The sequence below is a fragment of the Equus caballus genome, chromosome 4, assembly GCF_041296265.1.
Source record: "Equus caballus isolate H_3958 breed thoroughbred chromosome 4, TB-T2T, whole genome shotgun sequence".
Lineage (NCBI taxonomy): Eukaryota > Metazoa > Chordata > Mammalia > Perissodactyla > Equidae > Equus > Equus caballus.
Genome location: NC_091687.1, coordinates 107,474,693 through 107,491,407, shown reverse-complemented (window position 1 = coordinate 107,491,407; position 16,715 = coordinate 107,474,693). Strand labels below are relative to the sequence as shown.

The window sequence follows — 16,715 nt, the reverse complement described above, 5'->3', positions numbered from 1 at the left end:
AAGATACTGTTTCGTTTCCATTTAAAAATAGACAAGTTAATTTTATTTAGCAATATTCAATTCCTAGTAATTATCTAGTTAAGATTGATTTTATTGTTGTTTTTTGTTTCTAAGACATTTTTCTAACATATATTTTCATTTTTAGGAAAAGTTGTAGATATTTATTCCAAATTTGATGTAATTGTAAGTATTTTTAATTTTGTTAAACCTTATCATCTAGAATGTGCTTAAAAACATTAATTTTTTTTGTTTTTTCCTAATGTAATAGTTCCTAGCTTTTTTGAGGATGAGGATCTCATCAGAGAATTCCATAGACTCCTCATAGATTTAATATTCATCAGTTTGGCAATGAATAATATTTGGTAGCGTTTTATAATTCTTTGTCCTTTCAGTACATGTGTAGTTTATCATCACTACAGCATGTATTCTATTGTAAATGATCATATTTCTATGTGGGAGGCATTATTCCTTCCGCCAACATTCATGTACTTAGTGGACACATGAGTTTCTGGACCCTTGTCGTCCACATGCCGTTGTTTGCAAATGGGAACAGCTGTTCTAAAGAAGACGGCAAATGTGTTCAATAGAGTTATGTGAAGTCCTCTGTTTTAGGCCCTGGTTTAAATCTACTTGGTAGATTTTGGTGCTACAGCTTTCCACTTGATGCCCTTTTTTCTCATTCATTTTAAAGGCACTTCCTTAGAGTTTTACATTATTTTTAAGAAAAGGAACTGCAACTTTAATAGCCCCAAATGTGCACACCATTTTCTGCCATATTATTGACCCCAGCATTAAATATTCTTTTGCGGCTGTCTCAGACCCTTTTGTTTCATCTTATTCTGTTTAACATAATAGACACCAAAAAATCTGCCTATTGGAATTTGATTGAGTGGGACCCTCTCAGGTTAATCAGCGCCCTGAGAAGCCGTTTGGATCTTTGGGGCTTATATGGCCTGTTCTTCGTCCATAATTGGTTGATTCTGATGGGTCCCCCAGAAACGTGGGGAGAGACCATTCATTCAGGTTCCCTAGCTCTGTGGCACTTCTCACCCTTTACAAATGTTAGGCCACCTCTTCCACGATTGTTCACTCAGGGTATAGAGCCTCAGAGGGTGAGAGTGGGGGAATCTTCAGTGGGACGCACAGTCAAAATTTAACAAGGGTGCTTCATAATTAAGGTACGCTTTGCGAGCTTTAATTATTATTATTAAGATGATGAAATAACAGTACTAATGGCATGTTGCAAGCTGGTATGGTGTTACTAAGTTAAGATAAACATGAACGTTTTTAAAAATCAAGTTGCTTTAAACTTACTAATTTTGGTCATTAATGTGAATTGACATGAAAGCATATAATTCGTTCTGTTACCTTATTACAGAACCTTGCTGCTGAAAAAACGTACAATAACTTAGATATCACAGTGACCCAGGCCCTTCAGCACCGCTCACAGTATTTCGAAGGTGTTGTGAAGTGCAGTAAGCTGGAAGTGCTGGAGACCATTGTGGATAGAATAGTAAGAGCTGAGGTGAGATGGCTGTCCCCTCCTCCTGCCCTCCTTCCCTTTCCCGCCGAAGCCGCACTGCAACAGGCACTAACCAGTCAGTAGTGCCTCGGGAATTCTGAATCACGGGAATGGCCCATGAAGCAGCCTTCAACTTCAGTCAGATGGCACGGTTCCCTTATTCCAGAACCTAGCACGTGACTTGGCGCCTAGTAGGTCATCTGTAATAAATGTTCACTGAACTGAATTGATTAAGTCCTGATACATAGTTGAATCAAATAAACTGGTAAGATACTTCCATGGTTTAAAAAACCTATACTTGAGAAAACGGAAGTCCCAGGAGCTTTAAGGCCATTAGGGTATTTACAAATTTAAAGTTAAAAATGTACAATTATCTGGTTTTAACAAAGTGAATGATAAATCAATAAAATGTGTTCTGATCTCTTTTTTAAATTAATTTTCTCTCTTCCCACCAGTCTCTCTCCCTCTTTCCTGATTTGGATAAATAGAGGATGGTCGAGTAATTTTGTCCCTTGACCCTCAGCACTCATGTGCCTTGCACTTTACTGCCCGTAGCGTTTTCAAGTCTACTCTGCATAACACTCTAAATAAAAGATAAGCAGCATCGGGGCCGGCCCCGTGGCCGAGCGGTTAAGTTCGCGCGCTCCGCTGCAGGCGGCCCAGTGTTTCGTTGGTTCGAATCCTGGGTGCGGACATGGCACTGCTCATCAAACCACGCTGAGGCAGCGTCCCACATGCCACAACTAGAAGGACTGACAGCGAAGAATATACAACTATGTACCAGGGGGCTTTGGGGAGAAAAAGGAAAAAATAAAATCTTTAAAAAAGAAAAAAAAAAAGATAAGCAGCATCATTTTATAGTGTATCCAATTCGGTATGTCCATCCCCCAAATTGTTTCTCCCCTTTCCTGTTAGAGGGGATAGGAATGTTACCCTGTTTCATTCTGGGACTGAAGGATGCAACCGTGTTCATTCTGGAGCAACACCTAATTAGGCAAAATTAATTCATAATGATAAGTCATTTTGATGTTTTTTATTATAAATGCAAGAATCCAGTCCCAGAAGAAAAGTACTTGATAATTTTTTAGGCTAATAACGGGCAACCGTGACTGTCTGAAAGTGACACACGAAGGTGGTGTGTTGCATCAGAGCGAGTGCTCCCTTTCAGGAGCGGTCGCTAGAAGTCACCTAGCCCTGCTTTCCTCGCTGTGTGTTCCCCCTGCTGCAGCCTCGCTGAGGACACTCCCCCGGCTTCAGCTGTCATGGCTCTTAACATGTCTCTTAGAATCTCAATATGAACTCTTTTCTTTTTCTACTTAAATTTAACATCTCATCGCTGCTTGTTTTCCAAACAGTTTTTAATTGCCTTAGGAATATGTCTTAACTTTTTATTAATGTCCTTAGAATTGTGTGCTTTGTGAAGATCATAAGCAGACATAGGTAAGGCATCCCTCCCTAGTTATTAATAAGAACAGTGGACATCTGTATGATGGAATCCTTTATTTTTTTATTTTATTGAGGTCATAATAGTTTATAACATTGTGAAATTTCAGTTGTACATTATTATTTGTTAGTCATCATATAAATGTGCTCCTTTACCCCTTATGCCCACCCCGAAAGCCCCTTCTCCTCTGGTAACCACTAATCTGTTCTCTTTATCCATGTGTTAGTTTATCTTCCACATGAGTGAAATCATACGGTGTTTGTCTTTCTCTGACTTATTTCACGTAACATAATTCCCTCAAGGTCCATCCATGTTGTTGTGAATGGGATGGTTTTGCCATTTTTTATGGCTGAGTAGTATTCCATTGTATATATACAACACATCTTCTTTATCCATTCATCAGTCAGTGGGCACTTGGGTTGCTCCCGTGTGTTGGCTATCGTGAATAGTGCTGCAGTGAACAGAAGGATGCATAAGTCTCTTTGAATTGTTGATTTCAAGTTCTTTGGATAAATACCCACTGGTGGGATAGCTGAGTCGTATGGTGTTTCTGTTTTTAATTTTTTGAGAAATCTCCATACTGTTTTCCATAGTAGCTGTACAGTTTGCATTCCCACCAGCAGTGTATGAGGGTTCCCTTTTCTCCACATCCTCTCCAACATTTGTTATTTTTTGTCTTGGTGATTACAGCTGTTCTAATGGGGGTAAGAGGATAACTCATTATAGTTTTGATTTGCTTTTCCCTGATGATCAATGATGTTGATCAGTGATGTTGATCAGTGATCTTTTCATGTGCCTGTTGGCCATCTGTATATCTTCTTTGGAAAAATGTCTATTCATATTCTCTGCCCATTTTTTAGTTGGATTGTTTGTTTTTTTGTTGTTGAGTTCTTCATATATTTTAGAGATTAACCCCTTGTCAGAGATAGGATTTGCAAATGTTTTCTCGCACTTGTTTGGCTGTCTGTTCGTTTTGTCCCAGGTTTCCTTTGCCTTGCTGAAGCTCTTTAGTCTGATGAGGTCCCATTTGTTTATTTTTTCTTCTGTTTCGCTTGCCCGAGTAGACATGGTATTTGAAAAGATCCTTCTAAGACCAATGTCAAAGAATATATTGGCTATATTTTCTTCTAGGAGTTTTATGGTTTCACATCTTACCTTAAAGTCTTTAATCCATTTTGAGGTAATTTTTGTGTATGGCAAAAGATAATGGTCTATTTTCGTTCTTTTGCATGTGGTTGTCCAGCTTTTCCAACACCACTTATTGAAGAGACTTTCCTTTCTCCACTGTATGTTCTTAGTTCCTTTGTTGAAGATTAGCTGTCTGTAGATGTGTGGTTTTACTTCTGGGCTTTCAGTTCTGTTCCATTGATCTGTGTGTCGTTTTGTACCAGTACCATGCTGTTTTGATTACGATAGCTTTATAGTATATTTTGAAGTCAGGGATTGTGATGCCTCCAGCTTTGTTCTCTTTTCTCAGGATTGCTTTAGCTATTCGGGGTCTTTTGTTGCCCCATATGAATTTTAGGATTCTTTGTCCTATTTCTGTGAAGAATGTCATTGGGATTCTGCTTGGGATTGCATTGAATCTGTAAATTGCCTTAGGTAGTATGGACAATTTAACTATATTTATTCTTGCAGTCCATGTGCTTGGAATATCTTTCCATTTCTTTATGTCATTGATTTCTTTCAATAATGTCTTATAGTTTTCATTGTATAGCTCTTTCACCTCCTTGGTTAATTTTTTTTTTCTTTTTTTTTGTTGAGGAATGTCCTAAGCTAACATCCTGTTACCAATCTTCCTCTTCTTGCTTGAGGAAGATTGTTGCTAATCTACGACAGTCTTCTCTATTTTGTATATGGACACTGCCACAGCATGGTTTGATGAGCAGTGCATAGGTCCACGCCTGGGATCTGAACCTGCGAACCCTGGGCAGCCAAAGTGGAGCACACGAACTTAACCACTATGCCACCAAGGCCTGCCCCTCACCTTTGTTAAATTTATTCCTAGACATTTTATTCTTTTTGTTGCAATTTTAAATGGGATTGTACTCTTGAGTTCTCTTTCTGTTAGTTATTAAAGTATAGAAATGCAACTCATTTTTGTAAGTTGATTTTGTACCCTGCAACTTTGCTGTAGTTGTTAATTGTTTCTAATAGTTTTCTGACAGATTCTTTAGGGTTTTCTGTATATAAAATCATGTTGTCTGCAAACAGCAAGAGTTTCACTTCTTCGCTGCCAGTTTGGATACCCTTTATTTCTTTTTCTTGCCTAGTTGCTCTGGCGAAAACTTCTAGTACTGTGTTGAATAAGAATGGCAAGATCAGGCACCTTTGTCTTGTTCCTGTTCTCAGAGGGATGGCTATCAGTTTTTCCCCATTGAGTATGATGTTGGCTGTTTGTATAATAAAGGCCATCATCATATATGGCCTTTATTATATTGAGGTACTTTCCTTCTATACCCATTTTATTGAGCGTTTTTGTCATAAGTGGATGTTGGATCTTGTCAGACGCTTTCTCTGAGTCTATTGAGATGATCATGTGGTTTTTATTCCTCATTTTGTTAATGTGGTGTATCACATTGATTAGTTTGTGGATGTTGAACCATGCTTATGTCCCTGGTATAAACCCTACTTATCATGCTGTATGATCTTTTTTTTTTTTTTTTTAAAGATTGACACCTGAGCTAACAACTGTTGTCAGTCGTCTTTTTTTTTTTTTTGGCTTTTTCTCCCAAATCCCCCCAGTACATAGTTGTTTGTTTTAGTGGTGGGTCCTCCTAGTCGTGGCATGTGGGACGCCACCTCAGCATGGCCTGATGAGCAGTGCCATGTCCGCACCCAGGATCCGAACCAGCAAAACCCTGTGCCACCAAAGTGGAGCATGCAAACTTAACCCCTTGCCACAGGGCCGGCCCCTGTGTGATCTTTTTAATGTATTGCTGTATTCAGTTTGTCAATATTTGATTGAGGATTTTTGCATCTATGTTCATCAGCGATGTTGGCTTGTAATTTTTCTTCTTTCAGTTGTCCTTGTCTGGCTTTGGGATCAGGGTGATGTTGGCCCCGTGAAATGTGTTAGGAAGCACTCGTCTTCAGTCTTTTGGAATAGTTTGAGAAGGATGGGTATTAAATCTTCTTTGGATGTTTGGTAGAATTCTCCAGAGAATCCTGGACTTTTATTTTTTTGGAGGTTTTTGATTACTGTTTCAATGTCTTTACTTGTGATTGGTCTATTCAGATTCTCTGTTTTGTCTTGATTCAGTTTTGGGAGGTTGTATGAGTCTCAGAGTTTATCCATTTCTTCTAGATTGTCCAGTTTGTTGCCATATAGTTTTTCATACTATTCTCTTATAATCCCTTGTATTTCTGTGGTATCTGTTGTAATTTCTCCTCTTTTATTTATTTCTTTTATTTGAGCCCACTCTCTTTTTTTCTTAGTGAGTCTGACTAAGAGTTTATCAATTTTGTTTATCTTCTCAAAGAACCTGTTAGTTTCATTGATCCTTTCTACTGGTATTTTTTGTTTCAATTTAAATTATTTCTGCTCTAATTTTTATAATTTCCCTCCATCTGGTGACTTTGGGCTTTGTTCTCTTTCTAGTTCTGTTAGGTGTAGTTTAAGATTGCTTATTTGAGCTTTTTCTTTGTTTGTTCAGGTGGGCCCATATTGCTATAAATTTGCCTCTTAGGACTGCTTTTGCTGCATCCCATATGAGTTGGTATGGTATGTTTTCATTTTCATTTGTCTCCAGGTGTTTTTTGATTTCTCCTTTAACTTCTTCAGTGATCCATTGGTTGGTCAGTAGCATGTTGTTTAGTCTCCACATATTGGTCACTTTCTGAGCTTTTTTCCTGTAGTTTATTTCTAGTTTCATAGCTTAATGGTTGGGAAAGATGCTCAATATGATTTCAATCTTCTTAACTTTATTGAGGCTTGCCTCGTTTCCTAACTTATGGTCTATCTTTGAGAATGTTCCATGTGCACTTGAGAAGAATGTATATTCTGCTTTTTTTTGGATGGAGTGTTCTGTATATATCTATTAAGTCTATCTGGTCTAGTTTTTCATTTAGTTCCACTATTTTCTTGTTGGCTGTCTTCTGTCTGCATGATCTATCCATTGATGTAAGTGGGGTGTTGAGGTCCCCTACTGTTATTGTGTTGTTGTTAATATCTCCTTTTAGGTTTGTTAATAGTTCCTTTATGTACTTTGGTGCTCCTGTGTTGGGTGCACAGATATTTATATTCCACTTCTTGGTGGAGTGTCCCTTTTATCATTATATACTACCCCCTTTGTCTCTCATGGCCTTTTTTATCTTGAAGTCTACTTTGTCTGGTATAAGTATGACAACACCTGCTTTCTTTTGTTTGCCTTTAGCTTGGAGTATTGTCTTCCATCCCTGCACTCTGAGCCTATGTTTGTCTTTAGAGCTGAGATGTGTTTCCTGGAGGCAGCATGTTATTGGGTCTTGTTTTTAATCCAGCCACTCTGTGTCTTTTGATTGGAGAATTCAGTCCATTTACATTTAGAGTTATTATTGATAGATAAGGGCTTAATGCTGCCGTTTTATTACTTGTTTTCTGGTCGTTCTGTATTTCCCTTGTTTCTCCTCCTATATGTTTCAGAATGCCACTTCACTTTGGTAGTTTTCTATGATGGTTTTCTCAGTTTTCTCTTTACTTTACCATTTGTGTCTCTGTTGTGATTTTCTTTTAGTGGTAACCTTGAGGTTTGTATAAAAGATCTCGTAGATGAGATAGTCCATTTTCTGATAGCCTCTCATCTCCTTTAGTGTAAGCAGGTTCCCTTCGTTTCCTCTTCCCCTTCGGAGTTACTGTTGTCACAACTTACTCCATTTTGTGTTGTGTGAGTTTGTGATTAAAATGACGAGATTATAACTAATTTTGATATTTTCCTTAATTTTTTTAAATAATTTTTATTTATTTAATTAACTTTTGTGAGGAACATTGGCCCTAAGCTGACATCTGGGCCAGTCTCTCTCTGTTTTTTTATGTGGGATGCTACCACAGCATGGCTTGACAAGTGGTGCTAGGTCCACACCCAGGATCTGAATCTGTGATCCCCAGGCCACCAAAGCAGAGCACGCCAAACTTAACCACTGTGCTACCAGGCTGGCCCCCCCACCTTTTATCTTTAATGTTATAATTGTTTGATAACGTTGCGATAGAGAGCTGAAATTTTTTTCTTTTGTCTCCTTATTTATCTCCTTGCACAAGGCTTTGTAAACCTTTTTTTTTTTTTTTTCAGGTATAAGGGCCTTGTTGATTATTTCTTGTAGGGTGTGTCTTGTGGTGATGAATTCCCTCAGCTTTTGTTTATCTGGGAAAGTTTTTATTTCTCTATCATATCTGAGGGATATTTTTGCTGGATGGAGTAATCTTGACTGAAAGTTTTTGTCTTCCAGAATTTTGAATATGTCATTCCACTCTCTCCTAGCCTGTAAGGTTTTTGCTGAGAAATCTGCTGAAAGCCTGATAGGGGTTCCTTTCTAGGTTATTTTCTTCTGCCTTGCTGTCCTTAATATTTTTTCTTTGTCATTGGCTTTGCCAGTTTAACTAATATATGCTCCAGAGAAGGTCTTTTTACATTGATGTAATTAGGAGTTCTGTTAGCTTATTTTACTTGTGATTCCAGCTCCTTCCCCAGGTTTGGGAAATTCTCAGCTATTATTTTTTTGAACAAGCTCTCTGCTCCTTTCTCCCTCTAGTCTCCCTGTAGAATACCTATAATCCTTATGCTGCCTTTCCTAATTGAGTCAGATATTTCTTGGAGAATTTCTTCATTTCGTCTTAGTTTTAGTTCTCTCTCCTTCTCCATCTGAAACAGTTCTATATTTCTCTGCTCTAAATTGCTAATTCTGTCCTCCATAATATCAGCTCTGTTATTCAAGGAACTCCAGATTTTTCTTTATCTCATTCATTATGATTTTAACCTCCAACTTTTTTGATTGGTTTTTTTTTAAAGTTTCAATGTCTTTTGTGAAGAATTCCCTCTGTTCATTAATTTTATTCCTGATTTCATTGAACTAGCTTTCTGAATTTTCTTTTAATTCGTTGAGTTTTTTTTATGATAGCTATTTCAATTCTTTGTCATTTAGATAGTAAATTTCTGTGCCTTCAGGATTTGATTTCTGGGTGCTTGTCGTTTTCCTTCTGGTGTTTGTATATTCCTTCATACTCTTTGATGGGGTAGATTTGTGCCTTCGCATAGTGGTAATATCTGGTCATGGATTCCACCTGCTGCCACTGGGAGGGGTCAGGAGCAGTGTATTCTGAGCGTGCTGTGAACCCTGGCATCTGTGCCTGTCCTTTGGCATCTCTGCTGACAGAGGCCTGACTGCCATTGCCCGCTGGCAGCTGCTGCTTTACTAACACATGTGCTTGTGCCCTGGCAGGGCTCCCTTGCTCTGGCCAACTGGCCAAGCTGTTGCACTAGGTGGAGGGAGAGGCGCTTTCTTTCACGTGTGTGATCCCGGGGACGTTCTGGCTCTGCCTTCGTTATCTGCCCTCCTAGGGTGCTGGCTTGATGCAGACACCCCCACAGTAACTTAGCCTCATCTATGTGGAGCTTATCCACCTCTAGGAGGCAATTCGGGGAGCGAAGGCATTCCCACAGAGAGCTTCCACCTCCCCCTTCTCTTCTCAGAGCTGTGTGCAGTCCCACACCCTAGGTTGCTGCTGGGGAGGGAGAGGAGATCCCCTTACCTCCTTCCACTTCCTCCCGGGGGGTCCTGCACCTCCACCTTCATACGTGTGGCTGCCTGGGTCTCTCAGACGTTTGTTGTGTTGTGTGAATGTTCTCTGTTGATTTATGAGTGTCCTTTCTGTTGTGTCTTAGAGGGGAGAGTCTAAGGGAAGAGCTCACTCCACCATGATGCTGACATCACTCTCCTCTGGAATCTTTTTTAACAATTAAAAATCATGTTGATATGGAAAACCATTAACAATATATTGCTCAGGGAAAAGGTCAGTTACTACATATAGTATGATTCATATGCATATAAAAGAGGCTAGACAGACTCGCACCACAGTATAAGAGCGGCTGTCTCTGGGGGATGGAGTCCTGGCTGACGTGAGGAACATGCAGAGTGCCAGTGGCTCTCTGTGGTCCCAGGCGCTCTCGTAGAAGAAGGAAGTGATTGGTTTGTTGTTTAAGTTCATCTGGTGAGCAACAGAAATTTCATTGAAATATGAAATAAGTCATTGAGGAAAATAAAGATGTAATTAAACAATTTCTTAAGTTATAGATCTTGACCTTTTTCCTCATTAAAATAATTCCTTTTGGGGCCAGCCTGGTGGCGCAGCAGTTAAATTTGCACCCTCTGCTTCAGTGGCCTGGAATTTGCCGGTTTGGATTCTGGGTATAGCGCTCATGAAGCCATGCTGTGGCAGGCATCCCACATATAAAACAGAGGAAGATGGGCATGGATGTTAGTTCAGGGCCAATCTGGCTCAGCAAAAAGAGGAAGATTGGCAGCAGGTGCTAGCTTAGGGCCAATCTTCCTCAGAAAAATAAAAAATTTAAAAAATAGTTTCTTTCACCAGATGACTCCTCACTGGGGGGCGAAGACCAGCTTTAGCTTCAACATAATGTTAGGAGAAGGGTATATGGTATCAGCGTTGGTTTATTTATATGACATAAATATCACAGCAGCCTTTAGATACCTCAGACAAGGAACATTCATAAGTTCAGGCTCAGCGAGAGATGACGAGAAAATATTTGGTGGTCCTTTCTGTCTCATGGTTCTCTAGGGAAGACGGTTTCCCGTCGACCTTCAGTAGTTCAAAAGATAGTTATTTAATTATTGTTGTTGAGTGTTAACAATAAAGTGTGTCTAGTTTAGAATATAAAGCATTCTGTGATCCTGGATGTAAACCATCATTTTAACTTATAATTTTAATAAATAACTGTGTCATTATGTCAGGATTATTGAAGAACCTAAGTTTTTTTAGAGAAACTTTTAAAAGAAATTTGTTGATTGGCATGAGAAAGATGACAAAGTGATTTTTTTAAACCTAAAGCAAGCTGTGATGTCAAAAGCATCACCAATACAGTATCATTAGGGACAAAAATAAAAACAATTCACCCCTCTTTCCATCTCCTCCTGCGCCCCGTTTTGTACCTGCAGTGGGGTTGACTGTTCAGTATGAAGAAGATGGTCTCCAAGGTAGCCGAGCGTGTGGGGGCCTCAGGCCTCAGTCCTGCAGCTTTTATCAAAGAAGCTGACACTTTCTTAGTCCTTTCGCGTGTAAGGATGCCTCGTTAGAGTGATGCCTCAGAACGTTATCCATTCATTTATAAAAGACTTTCAAGTAGAAAATGAGACATGAATGTAATCTATTTCACCTTATTATAATATTTCATTTATCTTCTGAATATTAACATATGCACTTTGTAGAGAAAAGACAATAAGAAATAAACAGTCTAAGACCAGTGAGCTGTTTAGTTTCAGTGCTCATTTGGACTTCTTTCCCGTGTAAAATAGATCTGATAGTTATTAGACAGTAAGATACAACTTTAAAAAACTGAAAACTATTTAAGAGACTATTCTAGCTACATTGTACTTCACGTTTTGAATTATATCTTTCTTATATTAATATTTTGAAATTTGAAAACTCAGGGCATAGCTGGCTGGTTTTTCTTAAAAGTAGGCAAGCAAATCAGTGTTGCATTTCAACATGAGAGCCAAAGACCTTTATTTGGTTCTGCTCTGTTACTTCCTCTCATTTGTGGGATATGTGCATTGTATAGTATATGACAGATGTTTTTTCTAACATCCGTTTTAAAACTTTTTTATTTAGACTTTGACATGTGGCCCCCTTTTCTCTTGTTTGCAGGTCCATCGGCTGGTGGTAGTAAACGAATCAGATAGTATCGTGGGTATCATTTCCCTGTCAGATATTCTACAAGCCCTGATACTCACACCGGCAGGTAGGAATGCCCGTTTCTGACCTTTGCCCTGAAGTGAAGGAGGAGCGGGAGGTGGAGGAGTGGGCACAGCAGGTGGTGGCTTCTCCACCCCCGCCCCCCGCAGATGGCGGCTTTCTGTGTGTTCCCTTGTAAACCATTTTCACTTTCATTGTGGTTTTGAAGTTTTACTGTTCTACTTGGGTGACAGAGAAGAGTTTATAGCAAGTATTCTGACTCAGGAACATCCTTTCAACACCCCGCGGTGCCTGCATGATCGGGGCTTCACTGCCGTGCTCATCAGAACCTTTTCCATTGAAAGGCTACACTCTCTTCCGTTTTGCTTTATTTTCAGTATTACTCAATGGAAAACATAGGAGGGAAGTTCTTTGGGTTCTATCCATTGACGTCTTCATCGACCCTTTTTTTTAAAAAAAAAAAGCTTACTAGTGTTTTGAGTATATAAAACAAAAGACCTAAACACAAACTTTTTTCCATTAATAGTGTATGGAAATTACATTAACTACCAAACAGTGTTGGTGACTAAACTCATTTTCTGCCAGATTCCGTCTGAGCAAGCCCTCAGGTCACAGTCAGGGAGCGTGCAGCGAGGGCAGGAGTGGAAAAGAGGAGCTGGTGTTTCTCCTGTATCACACATTTAATAGTAGGGTGGGCTGAAGGGGCCCCACAACCACCAGCCGTCCCTCTTTCCCCTTCCCGCTCTGCCCTCCGCCCCATTAAGTACACACAGCCCAGCCTCGGGCCTCAGACGGAGGCCAAGAGGGGAGACTAAGTGACGTGCACTTTGAACTCTTAGAAGTTAAACATTAAAGTGCACGTGTACTACGGTATTGATTTTTCTCTGGTTCAAAAATCAGTCAGACTAGCTAAGAGTAGTTTTTGCAGTTGGCCTATAACTTAGATACCCAGCCTGAAAGAATCCCCACCACCAGCGAGAAGCATATCACGTCCCCGAAGTGAGGACACCACCGGCGTGATCCCAGAGCACTGCCTCACAGGGGCCGCAGGGCAGCGGCAGCTCCCGGGAGTGCTTGGAATGCACACTGGGGAGCCCCACCCCATGTCTGCAGAAGCCGAAACCGTAGAGACAGGACCTGGGGCAGTCATTGCCAAATGTAGTAGAGAACCTGAAACTCACGGCAAGCTTTATAATCACGAAATATTGATAAAATGACTAAAAGGATGTGAGATTGTTCAGAGCATTATTTGTAATAACCAAAACCTGGAAATAACCCAAATATCTTTGAGCAGAAGAATGGGCAGATTGCATTGTATTCATCCAGTGGAATGCTACACAGCATTGACAGCGAGCACACATAGCTATATTTGATGGTGGACAAACCTCACACGTCAGGAAAGGAGCAGGACCAATCCAGAGAGTGGGTTATGTTTCATATACGACTCTCCAGTCCCTTTGTCCACGTTAGGAAAAGGCCTCATCTCTGGGCAGACGCATCCCCACAGGCACATATTTGGCACCCTCAAAAAAAGACCCCCCTTTTCCTGGCGGCTGGCATGGGCCAAGGCACACAGTTTGCCCGGCAGAGTCAGGCGGAATCTCAGCTCTCTTCTGTCTCTACAGCCAAGATTCTTTGTGCATCGCCAACGCAGAGTAAAGTTCTTATCCTCTCTGTGCCTTGGTGTCGCAAACCATGAGAATGAGAATGTTGGGCTGGATGGGTTTAAATTTCCATCTAAATTTGCTATTTCAAAAGTTCTAAGCCGTTAATGCTCCTCTGCAGGGAGGAAACGTGTCCCAGAGCTGGATTTGAAATGCGCGTTACCGTAGAAGGAACATTAGAAAGACAGCAACAGTTGAATTAGAATTCTCTATAGTAGAATGTGTGTAACACTACTTGGGACAATGTTGTGTGTTCCTAATAACTGGATTACAAGTGGACATTTGGAGCAGAACTCTGCTGGAATGCAGGACTGCCTCCGTCTGGCAGCAGCAGTGCAGATGCCCCTGCGCGTGGGAGACAGCACGGTATAAGCATCAAACCAGGGGGCCAGTCTGGTTATCCCCAGCAGCTGAGTGTGAGCAAGCCGCTCACCTCATCGAGCCTCCATCCCTTCAGCTGTAGAATGAGCGGCTGAGACAGGCCGTGTCCCTCCAGATACTTTGAGTTGAAACCAAAAGTGTGAGTGAAAGCTGTTTGTGTGCACTAAGGCACCGGACCCAGGACGAGCCCTGTTGAGTGGGTGTTTATCGAATAATCAGTAAGAGGCACTTTTAGAAAGCATCCACTATGAATGTGAATAAAAGGCACCAGTGGTTATTCTTTTTACCAGATAGTGGGCATAATTCCTCATTACAGACACTGATTCAATATAACATTTTTTCACAAAGTTTTTAGCAGTAGTTCATTGTCCGACTGTCCAAACGAACCTCGGTATCTACACATGAAACCAGGGAGTAAGCAGTGTGATGGCAGTAGTTACAGGTTTTTAGCCCTTTATTTCTGTAGATTGGTAATCTCTTTCAAAAGTCTAGTGTCTTCTAGAGTCGGATGAGAAAATAGGAGGGAAGCTGCTGTGATGAGAACAATAGTAGCTCTCCCTACCAACCCATTTTGAAATATCCTGGCCAGATATGGGTAGGTGCTGTGCACAGTTATCCTTAAACATGTTATAATGCTCTTTTTTACATTTTTGTAAGTATGTACAACAGAAATACTTTGCACCTTCACTAAAGCATAAGTACATATTTCTTTTATAAAAATTTTATCAGAACCCTTTTCCAAAGTCAGTCTTGCATATTTGGAACTACAGTGTGTCATATGGACTAAAAGCGAGCTGCAGTAACGGTAGGTGAGGGGGGGGAACTCAAGCCCACCTGCTCACCCCACTTCTCCAGCTCCTGCAGCCTCCAGAACGGCCTCATAAGGCCCTGCAGGGCGCGGGTGGAGCCGCTGCAGGGCAGAACCACTGCTGCTGTGATGGAGGACGTGCACAGCTGCGACATATTTTTATGTTGCTTTGAAACTTTCATTTTCCATCTACTGACAGGTGCCAAACAAAAGGAGACAGAAACCGAATGACCGCTGTGAATGGAGAAGCCCTGGTGGGAAAACTTGAACAAAGATTCTGGGTCACGCTTTGCCTCATGAACACTGACCGCGAGAGAAGAGACTGAAATGGCTATGAATGTATATCAACGTTTAGTGATGGGTATTTTTTCCAGTAATGTTGAAACTAAGCATAAAAAAAGAAAGATTTTATGTGTTTGAAGATTCAGGCTTGCATCAAAAGGCTATTTTCAGACCTTTGTCTGAAATATTTCAAATGCTGTATGTCATTAAAGTGCACTGTGTCCTGAAATTTTATTAGTTTTCATTTCAAAGAACTCACTGGTAATGTGACAGGTATATGACATAAGGCGAGTGTATGGCATATTCAGATCTAGTGCCTTATGTCGGAACACAGCGATATGTCATCACTACTGCCCTTCGCCACAGAGCGTCCTGGTGTGAGTGACACTGCTGGAGCGAAAAGTCTTTGACCCTTTACCAAATCAGTTTGTTTTCATTAGATTTGTCGAACAGTCGTAATTTGAATATAAATAATTACTTTATAAAATTTTAATGACAGTTTTATGTTTGTGTTCTGAACTAGAGTGTAAGCAAGACTGCTTTACAACAGCTTTATTTATTTTTACTTTCATGCAGTTTTTTACACATCTTTTGGTGAGTAGACGTCACCATACCCATTCATAAACCATCAGTTGTTATTTTAAAATGGCAGATTTCTCATTATTTAAGTTTGGATCTGTGAAGGATATGACTTCTCAAGGAGCCACTGTGCGGCTTTAAAAGATGAGGTTTCTGGAAGCCTGTGTGGAAACTGCTCTGCGGACTGGGGACAGCCGCGGTTACGAGGAAGCAAAGTGCCGGGAAGATGTCTATTTTTTTCTTGTGTATTGAAATGTAAAATCACAATGTTTGTGTGACTGCTGATGCGATTGTTTCTGTACATTTCGTTGTGGCATATGCAGTATTGTCATAGTTGGAGAGAAACAATGTTTCCTGATGTAAGTGCTCTGAAAATGTTGACACTGTATATATATAAGTATAGTTTGGTTTTTTTGTTTTTGGGGTTTTTTTTTTTGCAGATTGAGAAATTAAAATAAATCCTACTATCTACCATTTTGTTAAAGAAGTTCTTTAAAATGTCGTGTATTTCAGCACATAATTAAAATTCTGCATGCAGTTTCCCACTTAGATATTTCTCCCTGAATAAAGGAGAACATGAATTCTCATATCCTTTTTTCTAATCAGAAAAAAACCTTAATGATTTTATTCATAAACTGTTTTACTCTCCGTTCTTTTTCTTTTTTTTTTTTTTGAGGAAGATTAGTCCTGAGCTAACATCCACTGCCAAGCCTCCTCTTTTCGCTAAGGAAGACTGACCCTGAGATAACATCTGTGCCCATCTTCCTCTACTTTATATGTGGGACACCTGCCACAGCATGGCTTGACAAGCAGTGGTCCACACCCAGCATCCAAACTGGTGAACCCTGGGCCACCAGAGCAAGGTGCCCAAATTTAGCCACTACGCCACCAGGCCAGCCCCTATATCTCTCCACTATTAAATAGAACATATTTAATTAAAAGTTGCCATGCAGATTTTCTTGTGCTTAGGTGTCAATTTTTTTGTTTGCTAGGAGGCCGGATATGAGCGGAAGAGCCTTAAGTATATGTTTTCCCCATAGAAACAAGAGCGGTTGTGACTTAGGCTAATGGTAACGCTTGGGAGAAAGGAAGAAAGTCACAAAGCTACTGAAACAACGCAGTTCTGAAGC

The 16,715-nt window shown here is 40.3% G+C and overlaps 1 protein-coding gene across 30 annotated transcripts in view; it reads left to right on the top strand.

Moving 5' to 3' along the window:
• PRKAG2 (protein kinase AMP-activated non-catalytic subunit gamma 2) overlaps positions 1 to 16,059 on the top strand; it is a 280,128-nt gene extending 264,069 nt beyond the window's left edge. For 29 of the 30 annotated variants that reach the window (XM_070264151.1, XM_023638732.2, XM_070264170.1 and 26 more), the window contains 4 exons: positions 146 to 183; positions 1,379 to 1,525; positions 11,824 to 11,917; positions 14,924 to 16,059. In XM_070264151.1, the coding sequence (XP_070120252.1) occupies positions 146 to 183; positions 1,379 to 1,525; positions 11,824 to 11,917; positions 14,924 to 14,955 (311 nt within the window). In that variant the 3' untranslated portion in view covers positions 14,956 to 16,059. The remainder of the gene's footprint in view (positions 1 to 145; positions 184 to 1,378; positions 1,526 to 11,823; positions 11,918 to 14,923) is intronic. The other variant, NM_001163984.2, reaches the window with a different exon arrangement.
• The last annotated feature ends 656 nt before the right edge of the window (positions 16,060 to 16,715 follow it).